The sequence below is a fragment of the Aphelocoma coerulescens genome, chromosome 9 (assembly GCF_041296385.1).
Source record: "Aphelocoma coerulescens isolate FSJ_1873_10779 chromosome 9, UR_Acoe_1.0, whole genome shotgun sequence".
NCBI lineage: Eukaryota > Metazoa > Chordata > Aves > Passeriformes > Corvidae > Aphelocoma > Aphelocoma coerulescens.
The window spans coordinates 3734692-3757676 of record NC_091023.1 but is presented as its reverse complement, the minus strand read 5'-3'; the positions used below and the strand labels follow the sequence as shown (position 1 = coordinate 3757676).

General features: G+C 47.6%; 1 protein-coding gene across 2 annotated transcripts; it reads left to right on the top strand.

The window, feature by feature from the left end:
- Positions 1 to 197: 197 nt before the first annotated feature.
- Positions 198 to 16254, top strand: PPP1R7 (protein phosphatase 1 regulatory subunit 7). 2 transcript variants are annotated; one of them, XM_069023936.1, is made up of 11 exons: positions 198 to 295; positions 941 to 1018; positions 1186 to 1308; positions 5327 to 5382; positions 6315 to 6380; positions 7041 to 7171; positions 8049 to 8211; positions 11278 to 11394; positions 12672 to 12776; positions 13628 to 13714; positions 15874 to 16254. In XM_069023936.1, exons 2-11 carry the CDS (start codon positions 976 to 978, stop codon positions 16048 to 16050), a joined length of 1068 nt encoding a protein of 355 aa, XP_068880037.1. In that variant the 5' UTR covers positions 198 to 295; positions 941 to 975; the 3' UTR covers positions 16051 to 16254. The 2 variants fall into 2 exon arrangements, with proteins under 2 accessions (XP_068880037.1, XP_068880038.1); XM_069023937.1 differs by lacking the exon at positions 941 to 1018 and having other exon boundaries at positions 211 to 295.
- Positions 16255 to 22985: the final 6731 nt, after the last annotated feature.

Here is a 22985-nt window from a genome sequence, read left to right as displayed (position 1 = left end):
CCTCGCCCCCCTCCTGCAGAGAACTACAACTCCCAGGAGGCCGCGGGGCACAGCCGGCGCGCGGGCGGGTGGGGAGGGCAGCGGGCGGGGCGCTGCCGCTCCCCCTGGGCGCGCCACCTGCGGGCGATTGGCTGCGGCGCGGCGGCAGCGCTGGGCTCCGATTGGCTGCGGCGCGGCGGCAGCGCTGGGCTCTGATTGGCTGCGGCGGCGGCGGAGGCAGTTTCCGGAAGGGGCGGTGGGAGGAGGAGCGATATGGCGGCGGAGAGCGGAGCGGGGCCGCAGGAGATGATGGAGGGTGAGAGCCCGCCGGGGCTGCTGCCGAAGCTGCGGGGGTCGGGGCGGCGCGGCGGGGCCGGCTGCTCGAGCGCCGCCGCCGGGCGGTGCGGCTGCCAGCTGCGCGCCGGGGGGGCTCGTGGGCCGTCCGCGGTCGTGCAGCCCCCGTGTGTCCAGCCCCAGGGCCACTGCCCAGAGGGCCAGGCCCTGTCGTGTGTGTTATCGCGGCATGGCGTGGTGTCCCGGGGCTCCATGTGCTAGACGGAGAAGGAGTGGGGTTGTGGAGATGGCCGTGACGTAAAAAGTAAAGATAATAAGAAAGAAACCTTCTGGATGGCGCTGGTTTTCTTTAGTCCCCTGGTGAAACGAGAGCAAATACTGAGGGGGGGCTAGCGTGGAGCTTTTTTTGGTCCAGGCCCAGGGTGGCCACCGGAGCTGTGGCTCGGTAAACGTGAAGGGATCTGGCAGGTTTTTCTGGGGAGCCGGTTGCTTTATTCTGCGAGGATTTTTTTATTGATGCCTTCATTTCTTCGTGTCATTGGTACTATTGTACATGATACTGGGGTTTTTTTCCCTAAAAGCTCTTAAAATGTAATAGTTCTAACTCCATCTCCGTAATCTTTGGAATTGCACTTCATTGATCTAAGAAATTTCCTTTTTCCTCCAGTCTTCTTCCCAGATTGTTGGTTTTAGGAAGATGTGATGGGAGGAAAAAGTGCATCCAAAATCAAAGTAGAAACAAGGGGTAAGAGGCCTTTTATTTAAGACTAAACCTTTCATTTAGTTAACTTAGGATTTCTACTAACTGCGTAGTCCTTTATGTGACTCCTGGTTATTATATCTGCTTGCTACTCCTCCCCTCTGCCCCGCTGCTGGAAATAGCCTAATTCTGCTCTTCTGTGTCTTGTGCAGTTGATAAGCGGATCGAGTCGGAGGAGTCGGGAGACGAGGAGGGGAGGAAGCAGGCGGTTCGCTTGGTGACAGAGCTCAGCCAGCAGAGCCTGAGGGATGAGCAGAACGGCGAGAACTCCGCAGGTACCGTGTCAGCCTCAACCACCGCCTCCAGGAGTCCCTCGTGTGCACAGCCTGCATCAGTCCCTTGTGCTCCTTGTGGCTGCATGCTAGTTATCCACGGGAATCTGCCCCACAGCAATCTTCTTGAAGTTTCAATAAATTGTAGTGGTATTGCTGGAATAAAGTTGGCTGCTTTTTATGGAACCACTAATATTAGACCTTTGATTTTTATTTTTTTTTTCTTATTTGTTTAGCCGTCCATGTTTCCATTTGGAATATTTAATGTCAAAATGCAAACCATCTTTATCCATATTTTTCTTTTAGGGAAATTTAGAAAATTTATGTGGAAAGCTGCTGGAAATTTTCATTAGAAGTAATCACGAGGAGCTTTTCGTAATTCTACCTTAGTTTATGTAGCTCTTTGCCTAAAGAATTGCCAGGTTCCTTTGGAAAGCAACAAAAACTATTTCTAGATGGATTGAGGGAATCTGTCCATTTTATTTTTTTTAATTTAAAAGTTCTAAGACGTATCAAAATTGTGTCTTTGAAGCCTCTCGGCTTTAAACTTTTCCTACTGATCTTACTGTTTGTATTAGGACATGGGGTAGAAGTACTGACAGACTTTTTAAAGCCTGTGGATATTTGATGGAAGGGCTTTCAGTGGCTTGCATGGAACTTGTCAGAGCAGATCCATTTCTGCAGACCCTGTGTGGTGATTTGACCCGAGCTTTTGGTGCAATCTGAAGTGTAACATCATTCTTCTGACAGAGATGTCCATGTGACTATTATTGGTCTGGTACTGGAAGGGAAATAATGAAACAAATTTTAGTTCTTTTTGATGATGCATCTGTGGTGGATCCCTCCTCATCTTAACCTTGCCCACTGGGATTTGCCGAAGTATTTTTCAAACTAGTAAATTGTTACTAAAATTTCAAATCTCATCTCATAACTGAATGCGATCTATATAGGTCTAATTTGTTGTTGATAATTGAAACTCCCTAAATATTCATTAAGAAATGCTCTTCCATAGGCAGGTCATGGCTGTGCATCCCAAGCACTATACAGTTGATAAAACCATGCAGATCAGACAGAGCTTTCCTTTGCATGCCTGGAATCCTGAGTGTTTGCTCAGCTGGCATGATCTAGCTGTGTGTTGGAGGTTATATTTTGCACATTGTTCCCCTGGGAATTCTATGAAAGGAAGTACAGAAGTGATGTACTTTTACTCAAGTGGGAGCAAGAAAAACACATTCAGATTCGTTTGCTGAATTACATTTGTGTACTGTTTAATAGAATGACTGTATTGTTACTTTTTCCAAACTGTAAGCATTCAGAAAACTAGGGCAGGAACCAAGCAGAGGAATAATTTTCGAACATTTGAGATAGCTTCCGCAGCCAGCTTTGAGTTTCTCAGCTGAAAGGAAAATGAAGAGTTTTCCACATAAGATCTTATGTAGAAAGAGCTTGAGCAGCTGAAATTTCCAATTCATCATTTAGCTAATTCTCTGAGGAATAGAGCCTCTGGTTAGAAAGCTTATAACTGAGCTATTTATAATATTCTTCATGCATATGCACTTAAAAAGTGTAGTTAGGCTTTTTGTTGATTGAAATGCTTGTGGTACTGGGGACTTACGTAACTCGGTAATGACTGTTCCTGCTGTGGAATTTGAGTTTTCTGAATGGTGGATTTTTTTTTCTCTACCTCTGCAAAGGCATGTGGCTTGCAAGGCATAGGTTACACAAAAATTCAATTATGAAACTTCACTGCCATGGTGATGGTTTTTTCCCCTTGGGAAACATGCAGTGTTGAGAAGTGTGGAGTAAAGCAATTTGTAAGGGAAATTGCAGTCCTGGCTGTAAAGTGCTGGTAGGAGGGTCAGTTTAGAGTTTTTATATCCAGTCAGTTCGTAAATAAAATTATATATAAATGCCTGTAAATTTACCAGAACCATTTTTCTCTTATTTTTCTTTTCTTTTTCTGTTCTTTGAGAAAAAATATGTTTTAACATTTTCATATCGATACTGATTTACAGCTGATAGCAGATACACATCTCACTCAGGCTTCTATGTGCTTTATACACAGTACATAGGCTTCATGACAGTTGGCTTTATTACACAACAGCAGTGCTTGTGTGTTCAGTTTTAAATTTCTTTTATTTTAGTGAATTCGATATGTATCCTGTGGGATTTGGTTTTGCACCGTTGGATTTGAGTGCTGTTATCAAATGTTTATAAATTAAAATATTCAACCTTGCTAGCCAAACAAAGAATTTTTTTTACTTGAATGGGTTTTTTTATTGAAGATATTTTTTTTACTAAGTGTATGATTGGCTTTTCTGTTGGACAACTTTAAAATCTCAAAGAACTTGAAACTCAAAAAGTTCCTGTACCGTGAACACTAAATTGCTGCCAGTATGACTCAATGCAAGGGGCATAATGCGGATTTTTTTCATGTGATGTCTCAAACAACTGTTGTTCCAAACTTGGGCACTGTTCCTGTGGGCTGTAAATTCAGCAAGACTGCTTGTTTGGCTTGGAGCACTTCCCACTGACAGTCTTTGCACCCAAGAAGCAGGTCAAAGAGGTACAGCCTTGATAGCAGCGGGGTAGGGTATCCCACTCCCTTGCTGAAGTGCATAGCTCCTGGTCTGGAACTAAAATAAGAAAATGCAAGCGTTGCCCACTGCTAATTGCTGACAGGCACATGTATGTGTGTCAGTTTTGGTGGCATTTCTGTGTTCCCAAGCCTGTGAGCTCATTTCACATTCCCAAAATATAATTTATGTTTCCTGCTAATTTGTACTATTTAAAAAAAAATTAAAATATGAGGATTACTGTTTCAGTCTTAACTTCTGTGAATCAGTTTAGTGAGTCTCTTTCCTGTTTAAATGCCCAGGCAAGAGCAACAGCCCAAATGCAGGAAGGTCAGTGACAATCTGTCGACCACCAAACCCTTGGAGTTGGATGGTAGCATTAAAAATGGTGATGCTGGTACTGTTTGTGCCTATGCTACTGCTTGCAAGGCCAAGCATTAGTAGGAGAAGCACTCATTAAATAGGAATACTTGGCATTTACAGAGATGTTGTAACCTTGCTGGGCTGTGGAAATAGTCACTGCTGCTGGGTTAAGGGAATGAGCTTGCATACATGCAGGAGTTAGTGCAAAGCCTTTGGGATGTGACTGTAATTAAAGGTGCTTGGATTTTTGGTAGTACATACAGAAGCTCTGCACATGAAGTAAAAAAAGCTTGCATGTTGTACGTCAATTTTGCAAAGCTGAATTAGACTTTGTTTTCTTTCAGAAAGTGATGCAACCAGCACACCATCTCCAACAAACGGGAATTGGCATGAATTATTCAGCATGAATTCTCCAGTAAATTTCCCTCCCTCATGTACTGTGGTAGAAGCACAGCAAATGCTGGGGTGTCTTCCAGAGCTATAAAAGCATTTCCCAAGAAAATTCATGCAGTGGGATAAACAGTGTTGTCTGGCATAGCAGAGAGTTCAGCCAAACACAAAGGAAGGGAGATCCATGCAGAAGTGTTCACATAAAGTGGCAGTGCTAATAAAAAAAAGCCTGAAGGCTGGGATTGTTGAGATGCTTGGTCATCCCTGGTCATCTCACTAGACAGTTAAGATTCCTTCTTGGCAGGGTTTTATTATGTTATCAGAGGAGCACAGCCACTTTGGATGACGTGTCTTCAGAGGGATGATGGCCCTAGGTGTGAAGGAAAGGCATTCCACCCAGTCTTGAGCCAACAGTTTTCAGCAACCACACAGGCAGGTCGGGCAAGGTGCTGATCTGTGTGTCTTTTGCATCTGAGCATGAAATTCTGCTTTAAGAAAGTTTTTTTTCCGTAACTGGCTGTCACATTGAAAACCAAGTAGGTGAAGTGTGGTTTTAATGAAGCAGAATGTCTGAACTGTGCATCTCATGGGTTTCTTCTCCTGAGGAGCATTTGCTCTCCCTGGATGCCAGCTGTTACCCTGCCTTTAGCTACGTGGTACAGAAGTTCACAATGTATTTGCTTCTCCTGCAGGAGAAGCGGAGACACCAGTGGACATGGAGACTATTAGCCTGGACCCAGAAGCTGAGGTAAAGGCAGATTTTTGTCCTTACGGGCTTTATACGGCAGGAAGCAAAGGTAGGCAAAGGCAAGTATTGAAACCTGGTTAAAAGATCTAATTCTTCTGAAGGTGCTGGCTGCTGTGATCCTCCTCAGAAATGATTCAGAGCTTTTAGACTGGAAGTAGAGGCGTTTTATTCTTGATCACTAGCTGAAACATTTTGTTAGTACTTTAGAATTTTAAATCAAGTGTCGAGGCACTGAAAGTGTGTCTGTGCTGCAAGAGGTATTGCTACAAGCTTCAGAGAGTATGTTCAATGAGCTGTTTGCTGCTGTGAGCCCTGTGATTTGGAACAGGCACGGTGACTTACCCAGCCCAGAGCCTTGGCATTGGCAACCTCGTGAGCCCCTTAGGGGCACAGTGTTTGAGCTGGATGGGGAAGTGCTCCGTTTCTCTTTGACTTGCAAAACTGGAGCATCTGGGGCTGAACAGCACAGATGGGAAGTGCCTCAGCTGATTGCCAGTGCAGAGTTAACGTTCACAGAACCACTGGTTGTTCAAACTGTCAGTGGTTCCTGCTCATCTGAGGCAACTGGTGTTCCAGTTAAGCCCTAGCAAAGTAGGTAAGAGAATTTTATGCAAAACTTTATTTATGCAACAATTTTTCCATCTCAATACATTTCTGAAGATTTCTAATTTTGGCAATGCACAGAGACTTGGGAAAGGGCTGTTGCCTTTTCACAGGTACTACATTTGCAGTTGACAAGCTTAGGCCGTGTGCCTCACCTGTGGTGGTAAAATCATGTGCCAAACCCATTTTGCAAATGCTCTTTGAAGGGAAGTTTTAATGAGCTACACGTTTTGTAAGACCATAATTTCCTTACAACAAAGTACCAGTTTGATCTTTAAAGACCAAATTTGTTTTGAAACAACTGCTAAATCCCTCCATTTCTCTTTAAGGATGTTGACTTGAATCATTTCCGAATTGGGAAGATTGAAGGATTTGAGGTGCTCAAGAAAGTGAAGGTAACAGTCCTAGGGAATAGAGAATGTCTCTTGGAACTAGGGGTTTTGTGGATCTAACCTATAAGAGGACAGATACAGAGCCCCTGTTTGGCTGAGATTTAGTGAGTTCACTTCCTTTTTAGCTGAGGAAGGTAGTGTTCACCTATTTGTCAAGTAGTAATAAAAATCCTGGGATTTTGCAAGTTTGTTTTGGAAATGGATGAGAGACAATGCATCAGGGCACATCCTGAGGGACATCCTGGACTAACATAGCAGACTGAACATAGAATAATGTGGATGGGAAAGGAACTCTGGAGATCCTCAAAGCAGGCCCAGTTAGAACATGTTGCTTAAGGCCTTCTCAGTTAAGCTTTTGAGTATTTCCAAGGACAGAGATTATGTAGCCTCTCTGGGCTGCTGTTACAGTGTCTGACTATTGTGGTTGAAAGATTTCCTTCTGTAGAATTGGAGTAAACCAAGAAAAGATTGTATTAAAAAAAAAAAAAAACCAGACCAAAAAAGCCCCAACAAACCACCACCAACCAAACAAATTCCCAGTAAAACTTCATGGGGAGACCCTCACACACACACACACCTCTTTGTCTGGAAGTCAAAAGGCATTACATGCAATCCTTCATATCCATTTTCCTGTTTCTTTTTAAACCTTTCCTCAACAATTAGACCCTATGTCTCCGTCAGAATTTGATCAAGCGCATTGAAAACCTGGAGCAATTGCAGACCTTACGGGAGCTGGATCTCTATGACAATCAAATTCGGAAGATTGAGAACTTGGAGTCTCTGGCAGAGCTTGAGTGAGTCCAGGGGAATCACCAGGATTAGGCTGGGGGTGGTTTGCTACTCACTGTGTTACTCATGCTGCACTTATTCCAGTGTTTATCACCCAAGCTTCTCTCAGAATTTGTTTTGGTGCTCTGTGAAGGATAATGTCTATTCTCTATTGATACTTAACCTGTGCAGTAAACTGGTTTCATTATCCATAAGCTCCCCAGGGACAGGCAGCTGGAAATGAAACCTGTGCTGTGTAAGGCAGTGAGAATGGCAGGTGGTTGCAGCTTCCACGTAGGTGTGGGAGCTCTCAGGCCCCCTTTGGCTCTTGCAGCCAGAGCTCTGTGTAACAGGTTTTTATTCCTGCAAAAATGACAAGAGATTTCAGGTAAGGTTATGATTTTTTTTTTTAAGAGTGTTATGGAAGGAGTAAGTACCCTTCCAAGTTTCTGAGTTTCTGGCATTTGCCTGGGATCACTCTGGAGATACATTACAAAACTGTTCCCACTGGGGCGAGGACTGGCCTACTTCTCACACTCACAACTGCTTCCTGCCCAGGGGAGGCCTTGACATGGTCCTGTCAAAAGCAGATCTTGTAGGCAAGTACCTTCAACAAGGTAAATTCCTCCCACAGTGGCAGCTCCATGGCTGGGCAAAATAGTGGCTGTCTTCTGCATGTGGCAGATGATTTTTTTTTTTTTTTGCTAACAGACTACAGAAGTACTTTGAAAGTTATATTTGTATTTTCTGATAAAAAGACATGACACTCATGACTTCAGCTTCAAGGCCTAGCAAAGGTTTGATCTCTGCAGACAGTGAGATTCCCCACCAAGTTACAGGTGCCCTTTTCAGAATCATCCATACCTGGTGGACTGATGACACCTCTGGTTTGTTTTACCTCAGGATCCTGGACATCTCCTTTAATGTTCTGCGACACATTGAAGGACTAGATCGGCTTACCCAACTTAAAAAACTCTTCCTTGTCAACAACAAAATCAGCAAAATTGAGAATTTGAGCAACTTGCAGATGCTACAGATGTTAGAGTTGGGATCCAACCGAATTCGGGTAGGTTTGCTCTTTGAGATGTTAGCTGGAGAGTTTTGAGCTCTTTGGCGTGAGATTGGCATTTTCTGAAAGTGCACTGCATTGATTTGATTTGCAGTTTTGTTGGTTTTTTACTGTTCCAGTCACTCACTGTGCTTATTGCTGTGCATGCTGGAGCCTTTCATTATGCATTAGTGTCTGGCTACTAAATCACCATTTGTGAACTTGTGTCTTGAATGAACTCGTGGATCCCCTGTGTGTTTCCTTTTGCAGGTGATGGTTGCTTCCTGCTAGAGCCAAGCCTATCAAAACTAGCAATTGTTTTCTCTTACCTTTCTACAGACTGGTGCTGAGGCAATGAAACCTATTGAATGCAAAATCATTTTGATGATTGATGCAAACTCATCAGTTTGATTTGCACGTGTAATTGGCAGCCAGCTATGGCAGTCAGTCTTGTTTAGGAAAAAGATTTTCTTGAGGCTTTCCTCTGAAATGGCTTTAAAAACTAAAACTTGGTACTGTACTGCTGATTGTTTTGGGGTTTTATTGTGCAGTTTGTGACTTTTTTCCATTTAAAATCTGTGCCACTTACAGGAGAGCAGTTCTGAGTAGTCTCTCCTGTCCCTAAGGTGTGATTCTCTGTATTTGCTAAGTTCATAAGAGAACTGGTCAGAAAGATGACACAACACATGCAAAATAACCTTTTTTTTTCTTTAAGCTTTTTAAATTACATGCTCTGTAGAAAATACTCATAAAAGATGAGGGCATTTCAATCAATGTGGTGTAAGTTGGTGAGAATTTACTTGTTATGCTGAAAGAAGAGTTTAGGAAAAGATCTGTTTGTCCTTTTTATTTCAGGATTTGTGGAAGAACACTTGTCTTTGTAGAAAGGAAGGGAAGTTTATCTATTAAAAACAGCCCTCTAAGGCAGAAATGTGTGCTGCTTTTTTGAAGAGGGAAAATTTTGGTTTGCTCCTAAAGCTAAACTGGACTGAATTGTTTTCCAGGAATTTCTGCTTTGGAAATGAAATTATTTGAGGGAATAAATCTAGAGTGTGAGAACATCAGCCAGGCCAGATGAGGGATTAGGAACCTTAGAGTTCACACAGGATGGGGGAGCAGGAGTTATGGAGAGAAGCACTTGGCTTTTTTCAGAAGCAGAACAGGCTCAGCACACTGATCCTTACATTGCAAAAGCTGTGTTAAGCAAAGCTGTACTGTATTCTGTATCTAAGCATCATTATCTTCTGGAAAAAAAAAAAGAAATCCAGCTCAGATTTCTGAGCTGATACTTAGACAATACATGGTCAATAATGTCATCAAGCCAAGGAATATCTTTTTAACAATGAGGTTAGATTTATTTTGTGTGCATTTTCTCAGTGTTGAGCCTGAGCATATTAACAGAACAAACAAAAAAACCCTGGAATTGTCACTGTATGGGTAACACAAGCTTCTTAAATTGCTTTATTTTGAATGATTTATTTTCTGTTTGTCTGTTAATTCTATTCTGACTTCTTCAAACAGCAGTGCTCCATGGTTGTGCTGTTGGAGTGAGTAACCTGTGACTTGGCTTGGCACAAAGAAATCTCATGCTGTCTGGGGGCACCTAGAACTGCTGTGCTAGCTTTTCCTTGGAGTAGGGTGGCTTGGCTGTATGCTTTACAGGTGGGCATATCCTTAACTCTTTAGGGTACAAGCCTGTGGACTCCTCAGGCAGTGTTCTTGGCTCTGAGGTGCCTGATTGACTGCTTCCCTGTGCATGGGAGCTGCTGCAGTAGGGCTGTTCTTGCCTACTCTGCTGCACACTCAAACCTCTCAGAGTACCCTTCTCTTGGAATCCCTCATGACTTAGCACTTTCTGTTCTGTTTCTTCTGAATGAATGGTGGGGAGCAGAACTTGGTGCTTGAGCTGACATATTTAATGCTTTTTTCCTAAAGTTGGACTGAGGCAACTAAAATGTAAGCACTTCTTTATTTGTTCCTTAAGTTTTTGTTCCCTCATGTCCATCTGTTCCGTTCCTCTCCCTGTCCTGAGTCATCAGTATTTCCTCCTCAGGGCTGGAGAAGCTGCCAATGAGCAACAAATCTATTATTTTTCTTGCAAGGTCAAAACAGGGCTAAGTCCATAGGCTAGAAGGGGGGTGAATGCAAATTTGAGTTGATTAACACTGTATGTTCAGTCTTTTGGCAGTTGTGGGATAGAGGCTGAAAAGCTTCTTACCTTTCCTGAGTGTCCATCTTCTTCTTCCTCCTCATGTTATTACTTGCACAGGTAAACACACACACACACAGAGTAATCCAAGTGGTGCTAGGACTCAGTGGCCTGGCTCACCAGCACTGCTGCTTTGAAACTTTGGCAGGCAAGAAGCATGTGGAAAAGCTGAGATGTCACAACCCACCTGAGCACAGACACACAGCTCTGGGTGTGCCTGTGTCCATATTATTGTTTTGCTTCGAGCTGAAGTCTGATGGTAAAATCCTTGTTGCTTTTAGCAGCATCTTGGGTTTTTAATTCAGAGGCTTTTCCCTGCAAAATAAAAGTGTTTCCTTTTGTTTGCAGGAGGCTTTTGTAATCCTACCCTTTTCCCTTTTTGTTCATGCTTTCTCCCTTCCTTTGTAATATCCTTGATGCTTCACAGAGATCCTTATTGTCTCTTACTGAAGGCTCAGCTCGGACTAAACTGGTACAGTGTCTGTATTCTCCCAGCTGCATGTGTATTTAAAAAGTGCACATCACTCAGACTGGTGTGGGTGTGTTCTGCCATACTTGTGACTGTATGGCCAGTAGTTAAATCTATTAACACATACACCTGTGAGACAGTTAGCTTTGCTTATGGCAGAGAAGCTGAACAACCTGCCTCTGTGTTATGCAGTCACTGATGTGCAGGATTAAATTTACAAATTGTGCTTTTTCTTCCCAGATTCTCTTTCCATTCACAAGTGACAGATTTTTCTTGCTTCACTAACAAGTGTCTTCTACCCAGGATACACCACAAGGTTATAATGTGGCTACAAAATGACAGCCACAGCTGCCTGGTGCAGTTTTGCATCACTGCAATAACACTCTCTCCTCTGGTCATTTCACAGGCAATTGAAAACATCGACACCTTGGCCAATCTTGACAGTCTGTTCCTTGGAAAGAATAAAATCACCAAGCTCCAGAACTTGGATGCGCTGACAAACCTGACTGTGCTCAGTATACAGGTATTGGTTGTGTTCTGAAAAGCCTCGGTGACATGAACCACCCTGTGATTTAGGAGCAGCTCTTCTGAATCACCAGAATGGTTTGGGTGGGAGGGGACCTTAAAGCCCATCTCATTCCACCCCCTGCCATGGGCAGGGACACCTTCCACTGTCCCAGGGTGCTCCAAGCCCCGTCCAACCTGGCCTGGAACACTTCCAGGGATGGGGCAGCCACAGCTTCTCTGGGCAGCCTGTGCCAGGGCCTCACCACCCTCACAGGGAAGAATTTTTTCCTAACATCTGATTTAAACCTGCCTTCCTTCAGCTTAAGGCCATTCCCCCTTGTCCTACCACTACATACCCTTGTGAAAAATCCCTCTTCAGCCTTCTTGTAAGCCCCCATTAGCAGGTCTGCAGTGTTAGGGTCAAACTCCTGTGCTGGAAGGAAATGTGATTTTCTTTGTGTTGTTTTTTTTTCATCCTTTCATGCTACTTGAGATTGACAGACACTGATAAAATTATAAAACATTTGATTTTCATGGAGGAAAGAACAGGAAATGGGTGTTATTCCCTATTTCCTTCCTGAAACACTGTTTCCTAATGTATTACAATGACACGGAAAGTGTTACACCAGGGAGTCCCTACAATGACAGTGGCTCAGTGTCACTGCCTTCTTACTGAAGAGGCAAGAAAATGTGAACAAGCCTGTGCTAAATGCAGTCTGTCCTTAATGAGCTTTTGAAAAGCTTCTTCCTTTTTAAAAGGTGAAATAAAAATTACTCAGCTAATTTCTTTCACCAAGTCTCCTTATCCATATGACAATGCTTGTGCATGCTAGTATCTCTTAAAGCTGTTGGCAGGACACACTGACTACATGCTGTGGTACCTGTATGCACCATTATTCCACAGGACATAAAGAATTAGCTACAGCAGAGTGCAGTGGAATTAAGGTGCTGTAACTTCCCCTCTGACCTTCCCATTTATAAAGACCTACAGAATGAATGCTGTTCTTGCACAGGCCTGTTGTTTGTAAAGACACCAAGCACAAAACTTTCAGGCTGCAACTTCTGATGGGAAGGTCAGAGTCTGATTCTTGCTGGAGACTGGGACTCCCATGGAACTTCCTCGTGCATCAGCGGTGCAGAGATCAAACAGCTGAGTTCACAAGATCAGTGTGGGCCCAAGCAGACTATTTCCCCTTCCCTTCCATTTCTCTTTAGAGAAATGGGTTTCCCCCAGTGAGTCCCCTGGGTTTGAGTTTGTTTGGAGTGGTGCTAAACAGCCTGCTACGCTTGCAGAATAACCGTCTGACCAAGATTGAGGGGCTGCAGAGCTTGGTGAATTTGCGGGAGTTGTACATCAGCCACAACGGCATCGAAGTCATCGAGGGACTGGAGAACAATGTGAGCAGGCTTTTGCTGACTCTGCAACACAATTGTTGCCCTAAGCTGCTTGTGCTGGTGGTTTTTCTAGAAGTTTTTGTTCCTCGGTTTCCCCAGTTACATGTGGGTTCCTGAGTCTCTTGAGAGACCACAAATATCCAAGTGGTTGTTAGATGTTAAAATATCTCGTGTGAGTAAAGCTCCTTCAGATATTCTGGAGTAGAATTATTTTCATGAGGTGGGGAAGGGAAGGCCAAGATGTGGCTGAAGCAGTAGCCTGGCTGATGTTCAGCCAGGGGAAGACACAGCTGGCTGGCTGCTGCAGCCTTTCAGATAACCGTGAGTGCTTTTCTGTAGGAAAAAAACTGGAGCTGGGAGTGAGAGAGGCCAGCCATGGCATGCAGCTTGCCTTCCTGTCAGTGTACATGTCCAGCTTTCTGGATGGGATGGATTTCATGGAAGCCTGTATCATTTTCATTCTCACGCAGCAAAAGTTTTTCTAAAATTGTTGAGTTTCCTGCTGCTAAGAGTTTGTTCCACTCTGCTGCTCAAGGGGACACTTGGGATCTGATTTTTAATCCTCCTCTTAATGTACTTTGAAGAAAGCTCACTTTTTAGGAGCCCTTGGCTGGCAGTTGCCATCCAGCAGGTAACTGCCTTTTTTTGTCACATGGCTTCTGTGGGGGTCAGTAGCCCAGCTGAATTGAAAACAATCTTCCTTGTTCTATATAGGCAGTAAGAGTTGAGCTGAATGTGAGCAGCTGGCAATAATGTGTCTGCTCCTGACAGTTTCCAACTCTGGGCCTGAAAAAAGTGGCACAGGGAAGATGAAAGGGAATCTGATCTAATATTTTTGTGTTTGCTTTGTCTAGAACAAACTCACAATGCTGGACATTGCATCCAACAGAATTAAGAAGATTGAGAATATCAGTCACCTAACAGAGCTGCAGGAGTTCTGGGTAAGCACAGGCCAGAGCTGTTCCCCAAAATGTCTGTACAACAGTGAGGGAAACCCTTCTGATGGGCAGCATGTACACCTGTGTGCCTTGGAGTGAACTCCTCTAGTTCTGCTGATCAGCTTTAAGATCTTGACAGTCTGCATGGATAGAGTGTGTGGTGGTTTTCCCTAGGGAAAGGGCAAAGCTTAAAAATTTCTTTCTGAGCTTTGCTGAGCAGTAAGAAGCCCGTGTCTGCCTAGGAAATGGGCCCTGCCTTCACGCTCAGGTTGGTTATGAAACAGCCCCACATGTCCTATTTCTGCAACCCATCTTTCTGTGAGTGAGCATGACAGAGCAACAGGGGAAGCACAGAGCTTGTTCAGAGCAGAGTTGGTATGTTTATGGTGTTACAAATGTGAAGAAAACGAAGCTATCTTCTGGTTCCATTCCTATGAGGAGGATAACAGCTTAGGGTTGCTTCTGTTTCTGAATTGCTGAGCTCTTTGGCTTTCCTAAGTCGGGTCAGGAAATTCACAGAGATACCCTGTCCTGAAGCATCAGCACCATGCTGTGTTTGGGAGCTGTGTACACATCTGCTCATGTGAAAAAATGGAGGAGCAGCAGCAGATGTTGATGAGCTGGTGTGTGCTGCAGCTCTTGGAGAGTTTCTGCATTCAAGGCTGAGAAAAAGAGTTGTGCTGTGTAATGTCTGTCATTTGGACTTAAACTCTTGGGCAGATGCTGAGAGAAAAGGAGTGGAAAGCAGCTTCAAATGAAACCCAGCTGGAGTCTGGAGTCCAGGCTCCTTAGATCGTTTTCCTCATCTTGCAGTGTGGCTTAGGAGACAGCTGGCAGTGTTACCTGTCCATGCCTGTCTGTAAGGAACCCTTCAAGGAGCAGGACTGAGAAGCCTGTTTAACATGACACCTTTTGGGCAGTAGAAGTGAGGCAGATCAGTGTGGCTGCTGTGGAGCCTGTCCTGATCCTGGGCAATTTCCTCCTGTCTTCCTCTTTGCTGTTGCTCTGCTTACAGGAGGTGTCTGCACTGGTTGCACTTGTACTGAAAGGACAGGCCAGATCTGAATTTGGCTGGATTCCTTTGTGAAAACACCAGTGTGGTTAGAGTCCTTTGTCCGAGCAGAACACTGGCCAAGATCTGTTTGCTGAGCACAGAAAATGCCCTCCTAGATTTGTTCCGCTTCAACACTATGTTTAAAAAAACTCACTTGTTTGAAAAGGAGCAGGGCAGAATTTTCAGTGGAAACCAGTGTTGTATCTCCCAATTTATGGGTTTTTTTCACTGACTGCACAGTTGAAGCCACATAAAAATGTCCTTTAACTCCTTAAGTAAACAGAATTCAAAATCCTAGACACTGTGGTAGTCTTCTAGCAGTTTCCCAGTGGAGGACTGAGACATCTGAAGGTTGAGAGGCTTGATAAAGTAACATTGTGATGAGCTGTAAGCAGAATGAGACAATCCAATGAGGTTTTTTATATTTTATTTGAAGGTGGTATTGCTACAGTGACTCTGTCTCAGGGTTGGACAGCGTGTGGCCACCTTGCAGCTGTGCTTCCTTGTTGGACAGCTGAAGCACTTACTCTTTTGTGTGGAATTGCTGAGCCAACAATGAGGCAGGAGAAGGACCCAAATCAGAGAGCTTGGCATTTCCTCTGGAGCGTAGAAGGGAAATTTATGTAGAGGAGAGAGGAAAATGTTGCTTTTCTTGTCAGTTTGGGACTTTTTTTTAATGTTTCCTGAGAAGTCATAAAAGCAAAGATGGATGTCACAGTGGAAATAAATTATGATGTAAAGATTTCCAGCCCATAAATGCACAGTGGAGTGGGAGATGGTGTAGAGACTGGCCTGCTGCCTTGCAGGGTCTTTCCTAGCCTAGTGGTTAGACTGGATCTGCTGTCTGAAGGGAGGAGCATCTGACCAGCAGCCAGGGCAGCGTGGGGGAGCTGGGTTGAGTACGGAGGCCTGGGATGTGAGACAGGAAAGCTCATCTTTCTCAGAGGTTCCAGGGGCAGAAGGATCTTGTAGACAAGGTGTTCATGAGTGTGAAGCCTGTGCAGCAGTGATGCCCTGGTAGCAGTGATGCAGCATGGCTGCTTTCCTGCCAGCCAGGCCTGGCTTGGGGCTGCCTGTGGGTGTCACCATGCCTGTGTGTGCTCTGCAGATGAATGACAACCTCGTTGAGAGCTGGAGCGACCTGGATGAGCTGAAAGGAGCCAAGAATTTGGAGACTGTATACCTGGAGCGAAACCCCTTGCAGAAGGACCCCCAGTACCGGCGCAAAATCATGCTGGCCCTCCCCACTGTCCGGCAGATCGATGCCACATTCGTTCGATTCTGAGCCTCTTGCTGCCCTCTCTCTCCTGCCCTCCTCCAAGAAATGTCCCAGCGGGGTTTTTTATCCACTCACCACTCCCCAGGTCTTCAGTACACTGACACACACAGGGCAAATAGTCAATAAAAAGCACTGAAACCAGATCTCGTGTACAATGCACTCATTGTTTTTGAAATGTTGTTATTATTATTATTAAATCTTAACACAAGAGCCTTCACTGTGCCTGTGTTTTTTATTTTATAGGGAAGTTTTACCAGAAAGTGTTTGCAGCCACTTGCTGACCGGTGTTGACTCTGTGACACATGTTCAGAGTAGGAATGTCCTTGCAAATGCCACATCCAGGCTCAAGAGTGGTCTGTAAAAATGTGGAAAAAGATCTGATGAAGATCCCCAGCCAGGTTAGTTTCCAGGTATGAGTCAGTGCTAAACACCTGGTGGTCGGACATGGGGCTGCAGGCAGAGTAGCCTTTTTGTACTCATGTTTTTAAACACAGCTACACGCTCCTGAGAGCATCGGGGACAAATTGGTATTAATATATTAATGGTGGGCAAGGTAAGGGTTTGGTAGCACGTTGTTGCAGGCAGTGTTTGCCATCAGAAAGGATGAATCACATCCTGCTTCCACTGAAGATGGCAGTGTGGCATTGCTGTCCCTCTGCACCTGTGTTTGATCTGGGCAAGTGAACTGCGTCTCTCCTGGAAGCACTTGCCATGTGCTGCTGTGTTTGTCCAACAGGCACGGCATCAGTCCAGGGGAGCAAGGAAAACAGGAGAGGTGCTTGCAAATTTGCTCTTGGTGGTAGTTTGATTCATTCTGAGCTGACATGGGTTTGAATCTTAGGAGGAGGGGGATGAATTCCTTCTTCAGTTGGAGACCAGGAATATTAAGCAGGACAGTGTGGCCCTGTAAAGATTTTAGTTCCCTTTTGTGGGCCGTGTTGCATTTGCACACTGGCAGCTCTGACTGGATTGTGCTGCTGCTGGAGGTGGAGTGGTGACTGGGCTTGACTGGGGAACCTGCACCCCACCATGCCACTGAACTGGGAATGGGGGGAGATGAGCTGCTTTGAGTGCCCAAAAGTGCCACAAACTCTCCCTGGGGACTGTAAGAGCAGGATCTCAGTCACTCTGTGGCCATTGGTGCTGTACCCCCACACTGTTCCTGGGCTGGTGGCATGGCCCTTGACTGGCAGGCAAAACACAGCTGGGATTTTACCCAGAGTTGCAAAAACCAACACAAACTTGTTTTGTTGTAGGTGTGAGGTGAACACAGTGCTTAAATCTTCCCTAGTGCCCTGAAATCCTTGTGCCTTGCTGGGCACCAGCCCCTCCAGGGTGCAAGGGGGACCTGCTCCCCCTCACTGCCTCTCCCTGAGTCCCACTGAACCCTCTTTGCTCAGGGCCACACAGGGCTCCACCTCCAGCTCAAACAAAGGCAGAGCCTCCTCCAGGCTGCTTGGAGGAAGGTGTTTCTAAATGGGGAAGGTGCCTGCACACCCATCCACCCTCCTCCTCCTCCTGTCCCCAGACTCTGCCCCTCCTACACAGGGAGCCTGGCCATCAACAGGAGCAACAGGGTGGCACTTCCCACTCTCCCCACTGGAGGAGAAGCAGCCTTAGGGTGGGAGGACCCCTCTGCCCTGCACCTGCTGGCACTCAGATCTAGCTTTGTGGGAGGAACAAGCAGGGCAAGGGCCTGGGCAGCAGGTATGAGGGTAAAAGCTGCTGGTTTGGGGCTCGTGTTGGGAGCTGCAGGAGAGGGGCAGGATGCAACAGACCCCAGTGCCTTCATCCAGCTTCTCAAACTGTGCCTGGCCTCGTGGCTGATTCCCCACCACGCTCCCTCCCCAGCTCCACCATGGGGCTCAGAGGTGCCTGTTGGGCTGTTGTGGGGGTTGGAGGTTTTTGTTGCTGTCTGCCAGGGGTGATAACCAGATGTTGCCCCAAAGGAGCACTGCTGCATTGCTCTGGAGAGCTGGGGCTGCATTGCCTCCTCAGCAGATACGTGTCCACATGCTCCAGATGTCATAAGGACTTCTCTGTATGATGGAGGGGTTTCTGTGGGGTAGATCATCCCAGAGCTTTTCAGGACACAGATATTTTTCCTTAGGGAGATTCTGTGCTTGGCACATGTCACCCAAGCTTTCCTGACTGGTCTGACCGGGGCTTTGGGAAGTTACAGGACCCAAACCAAGAAAATTCAATGCTGACATGCAACCCTCTTGACTTGGTAGGAGTTGCAAAGGGTGTAAACAAAGCTGGAATTTGGCTCAAGTTTGGGGACTTGGCCGAAAGTGCCCGAGAAGCTGAGCTGCTGGAAAAGAATTGGGTGAAGGTCAGCACCTGTGCCCAGCTCAGCAGAGCTCTGCCCCAATTCCCCAGCACAGTCCTGGTGTTCCAGGCCCCAAGCATGACTGCACATTCGCTGCAATCCCAGGTGTGTTGTCATCTTTTGGTGCAGGTCTCTTACAGCTGCTCTGTGTGGTCACCAAGTGCCTGGTTGGTGGTCACAGTGTGGTGGCAGGGCCACCTTCCCAGGAGGGGCTTGGCCTTTTTGAGGACACCAGCTGGGGACATTCTGAGTGGTGCAATATTGAGAAGCTCAGGCTCTTTGTGGCACATTTCCCTCTCTTCATGGCCCAAGAATATTTTATCCCCACACTGATCCATCCTTACTGTAGCAGCAGGAGGCCCAGCCTGTTCCCTTGCTTTGAGGAGTGGGTCTCTGATGTTTTCAGGTGAAGTTAGCAGATGTCTCTCTCCTGCTTCATTGGTGCCCAGAAGAAGGTCTTGTGTCAGAAGAGCTGGTGTTGGTTGTCAATGGCTTCTGCAAAGAGATGCTTTGCCCACCTTGATTTTAGCCAGGAGCAGGTTGGGGCAGCTGAGGCTGTTTGGTGTTTCTTTTCGCTGCCTCTCTTGAAAGTAATGATGAAAAGCCACCTCGTTTCTGAGGAACAATCTGATATTATTAAAAAGGCCAAATGAGGGGAGGTTCAGACTGGATGTTACGAAAAGTTTCTTCCTCCAAATAGTGGCTGGGCTCTGGAACAGGCTCCCTAGGCCAGTGGTCATGGCCCTAAGCCTGCCAGAACTCAAGGAGCATTTGGACAACACTCTCAGGTGCAGGGTGGGATTCTTGGGGTTGTCATTATCCTGTGCAAGACCAGGACCTGATCTTCAACGATCCTCCCAAGTCCCTTCCAGCCATAATGAGGGACACATGCAGATTCCCAGGCTCCTTTTTTCAGGTGGTGGATGCATTGGAAGAGCTTTCTCTTCACTGCATGTGCAATGTTCTCCCTGTCTGCCACTCATGCTGTGACACTCTCCTGCTCTCCCACCTCTGTCACTGCAGGCATCTTTTTATCTCCTTATTCACCTCCCATGTGTGAGAGGTTCCTGTCTGCTCAGCTTCTTGAGGTGTTTCCAGTTCCAAAATTGAGCTCAGTTTGCTCGGTCTTTTAGATGTGAACTGCTTGGGCATGGACTGGACCCAGCTGCTGGTGTGGAGAAGGAGTCTCTGACCTTTCCATCACCAGATCATGCTTGCTGGTGGACACACCTTCGAGCTGGGTAACCCCAAAGAAAAGTCCTTACTTACAGTGACAGAGAAAAGATGCAAGAGGAGGTTGTTCCACAACGTGTATTTGGCTGAGGTGGGGGAGGAGAGGGACACTCAGAGGGGGCCTAGGTGGTGAGGTGACAGAAGAACTCTGCACCAGAACACTGACCACTGATGTCTCTTTGCTTTCCACCTGAAAACATTCCTGATGATCAGTGGAGTGGAGACCGAGTCTCCCCAGATGTGGGCACCGGCACTGCCAGGAGGGGTGGTGAGGCTGTGCAATGTCCATGAGCCATGGACACCAATGGGTCTGCTCCTCAGCACCAGGAGGAAGGAAGGGGCACGAAGGTCTGCCATGAAACAGAGGAGCTGCACGGATGATCCCCACTGCAGCCTGGTGGGGCAGGATGGTGGCAGTGGTTGAGGAGGCCATGGAAATGCCCCAGGTGGGTGGTCACAGCCCATTTCCCCTGCAGCCAAGCTGCCTTGGGGAATCACTGTGCTCCTCACCCCACACACCTCACCCCCAGCCCAGCCACACAGCCTGAACAAGAGGAGCATGGCCAATGTCTTCAGCAACAGCTGCACGAGGATAGGTGAGGGAAAAAGGCTTGGCTTGGAGTTCAGCTCCTTTCCATCCTGGAGAGGAGGTTGGGGCAGGAGAGGGTCTGCTGGGTTGAGGAGTGTACGAAAAGCCCCAGTGCTCCATGGCTGGAGCTGGCAGGTGGTCCATAGAGGTTCAGAGGGCACTGGACCCCCAGGCCCTGGCGGGCACCATCCTACTGATCCTACTCGGGTGCTCCAGCCCTTCCCTTTCACAAGACAGGTGCAGTCCTCAGTCCTGTTAATAAACTCTCCCTGCTTGCTGTGCTAGGAACACCCAAACAAAGTGGTTGGAGTCTTTTCCAGAGCAAGCACGTCCTTGCCTCAGCTCCTTGTCTCATTCACAAGACAACACCCAGCCCCACAAGAGCACCAAGTCCTGTAGGAGAGAGACATGCAGGACAGAGATGGCTTTGGGTTCCATCATGAGATCCCTTTCCTTGCCTCAGACTTTGTCCTGGTGTGGGAAACCATCCCCCGGGAGCTGAGCTGGGAGCAGGACAGCTGTGAGAGAACAGTGACTTGCAGGAGAGATCTGCTGCCATCCATAGGACCTGGAGGAAGGAATTTCAGGACAAGCTTCAATCTGCTGGGATACACACACAAAAGCTACCTGGGGATCTGACTCCAGATCTCCATCCCCCTGTGGTAAATGCAGCCTTCATCTGTGGCTTGTGGGGTCCAGGGGAGGATATGCCCTGCCACGGGGGCCTCTCTCAGAAGGGGAGCCAGGGCTTGCAGGGGTGCAATGTGTTCGTGCTCATCTCCTGGGTCAGCTCTACCAGGCTGATCCACACCAGTGACCAGCACAGAGTCACCCCAGTGCTGCCCACAGGCACCTGTACAGGTGCCAGCATTCTCTTTTCTCCCCACAGCACATGACTTGTCTGGAGAAGAAGGTGGTGCCCTATCTGCTGCTGAGTGCACCCTGGAGCCTGCTCTGCTGCTGTGCCCAGGAGCTCCAGCTCTGGGTGCCCTGCAGGTGAGGGGCTGCGGTGCCCAAGCTTGCAGGGGAAGGGGAAGAGTGCCCCAGTGTTCCTGGGTGTCCCAGTCTGCATGACTGGGTGGGTTTCTGTGGGGCTCTGATGGGGTTTGCAGCCTCCTTGCTTCCCAGGGGACCCAGCGATCCCCAGTCACCACTCTTGTCCCATGGAGAGCTGTGGGATCCCACTTCATTTTGCTTCTGAACTTCTCCTCCAGAGCCCCACCCCTTCTTTCCCTGGCTTCTGAAAAGCAGGTTCCTGGGCATTTGGGCAGGGCTAAAGGAGGGGGGGTGGTGCTGCTGCCATCATGGGCAAGGAGCACTGTGGCAGGGGGACAGTCCCATCAGAGAGTGGGAGCCTTCACATGGCCACAGGACACCTGGGGCTGAGGGCAGTGCCAACCGACTGTGGGCGAACTGGTCCCGGTCTGGGACCACCATCAGTCCTTTTGTCCCACCTTGGTAAGCAAGAAGAGGGCTCTGTGAACCAGATAAGCCCTTCTTTCCCTGGGGCTGCTCTGGATGCATTCCTGGAATCAGTGCCTGGGATCTCCACTCACAACTCTGATGTGGCTCCTGCAGGTTTGTTGGCTACCCCAGAAACTACCTGAGCTTTCTGGGGATCCACAATGAGGAGCTGAGTGCCAGGTGGGAGAGGCCCTACACTGGTGCGTGCTGTAGGAATGCCTTCCCACCCTCAGGGTCTGATCTCCGTGTGCCAGCAGGCTGAGGGCCCTGCTCTCCCCACAGTGCAGCCCAAGTGGATGCTCCATGGTGCAGGAGCTGCTGGTCATCATGGTGGGGAAGCAGATCATCAACAACATGCAGGAGGTGGCCATCCTGTGAGTACACCATGGCTTGCCAGGGCCATCACGCGTCCCTGAGCTCACACAGGATGCCAAGGGCACGTTCAGCAGCAGAGGACGTGGTGGCCCTTCTTTTTTTCCTCCAGGAAGCTGAAGTGCTCGTGGCATAAGTGTAAGCTCCTCTCAGCCAAGGCAGGAGAGGAGTGGGAGTCGGCCCGGGTGGAGCAGGCACCCTGAGTTATGGGCCAGCAGCTGCTGGGGTTCAAAAGGCTGCTTGACGAGTACCTGGAGACGGGTAGGGACTGGCCTCGGGCTGGGGAGCGCTGAGAGGCACTGGGAGAGAGAAGGCTGGTGTGGAGAGGCAGGAACTGCAGGAGTTCCCCAGAGGAAGGAGCTTTCACCGTGAGCAGCCTGCAGGTGCTGGAGGGAGAAGGGCTGCCCCACTCCCCACAGGATCAGGCTGTGAGATGCTGTAGTCATCTCAGTCTGTCCCTCCCCGCTCCTCTTCCTCCTCTTTCTCCTAGTCCTGCAGTTTGGCTTCATCACCATCTTTGTGGCAGCCTGTCCCCTGGCATCCCTCTTCACCCTGCTCAACAACTGTGTGATCTGCCTGGACCCCCACAAGCGCATCTGTGACTACCGGTGGCCTGTGGCTGAGCAGGCACAGGGCATTGGCATCTGGTTGTCCATACTGGAGGCCACCACTCACCTGGCCATCATCAGTAACATGTGCTGGGCGGGCAGCCAGGGGTGAGGGGGCTGCAGGTGGAGTAAGGGAACTGGGGGAACTCGTCTGGGTGTTGCAGGATGCAGCGTGACGAGGGGAGCTGCAGTGCTGGGGGTGGGTCTGCCTGTGCAGAAGATGCAGCTCCAGCCATGGGCAGTGGGCAGCTGTCATGCTCTGGGCCTTGCTTGGCAATAACTGGGAGAAGGGAACAGGGCACTGCACTGTGAGCAGCTCTGCTGTCCCAGACCAGCGTCATGT

Excerpts from the sequence above, each read along its gene's own strand:
- PPP1R7 (XM_069023936.1), top strand. The coding sequence starts at position 976 with ATGGGAGGAAAAAGTGCATCCAAAATCAAAGTAGAAACAAGGG. Across the intron at positions 7,172-8,048 it reads GAGTCTCTGGCAGAGCTTGA|GATCCTGGACATCTCCTTTA; the intron begins GTGAGTCCAGGG and ends GTTTTACCTCAG. Across the intron at positions 13,715-15,873 it reads CAGAGCTGCAGGAGTTCTGG|ATGAATGACAACCTCGTTGA; the intron begins GTAAGCACAGGC and ends TGTGCTCTGCAG.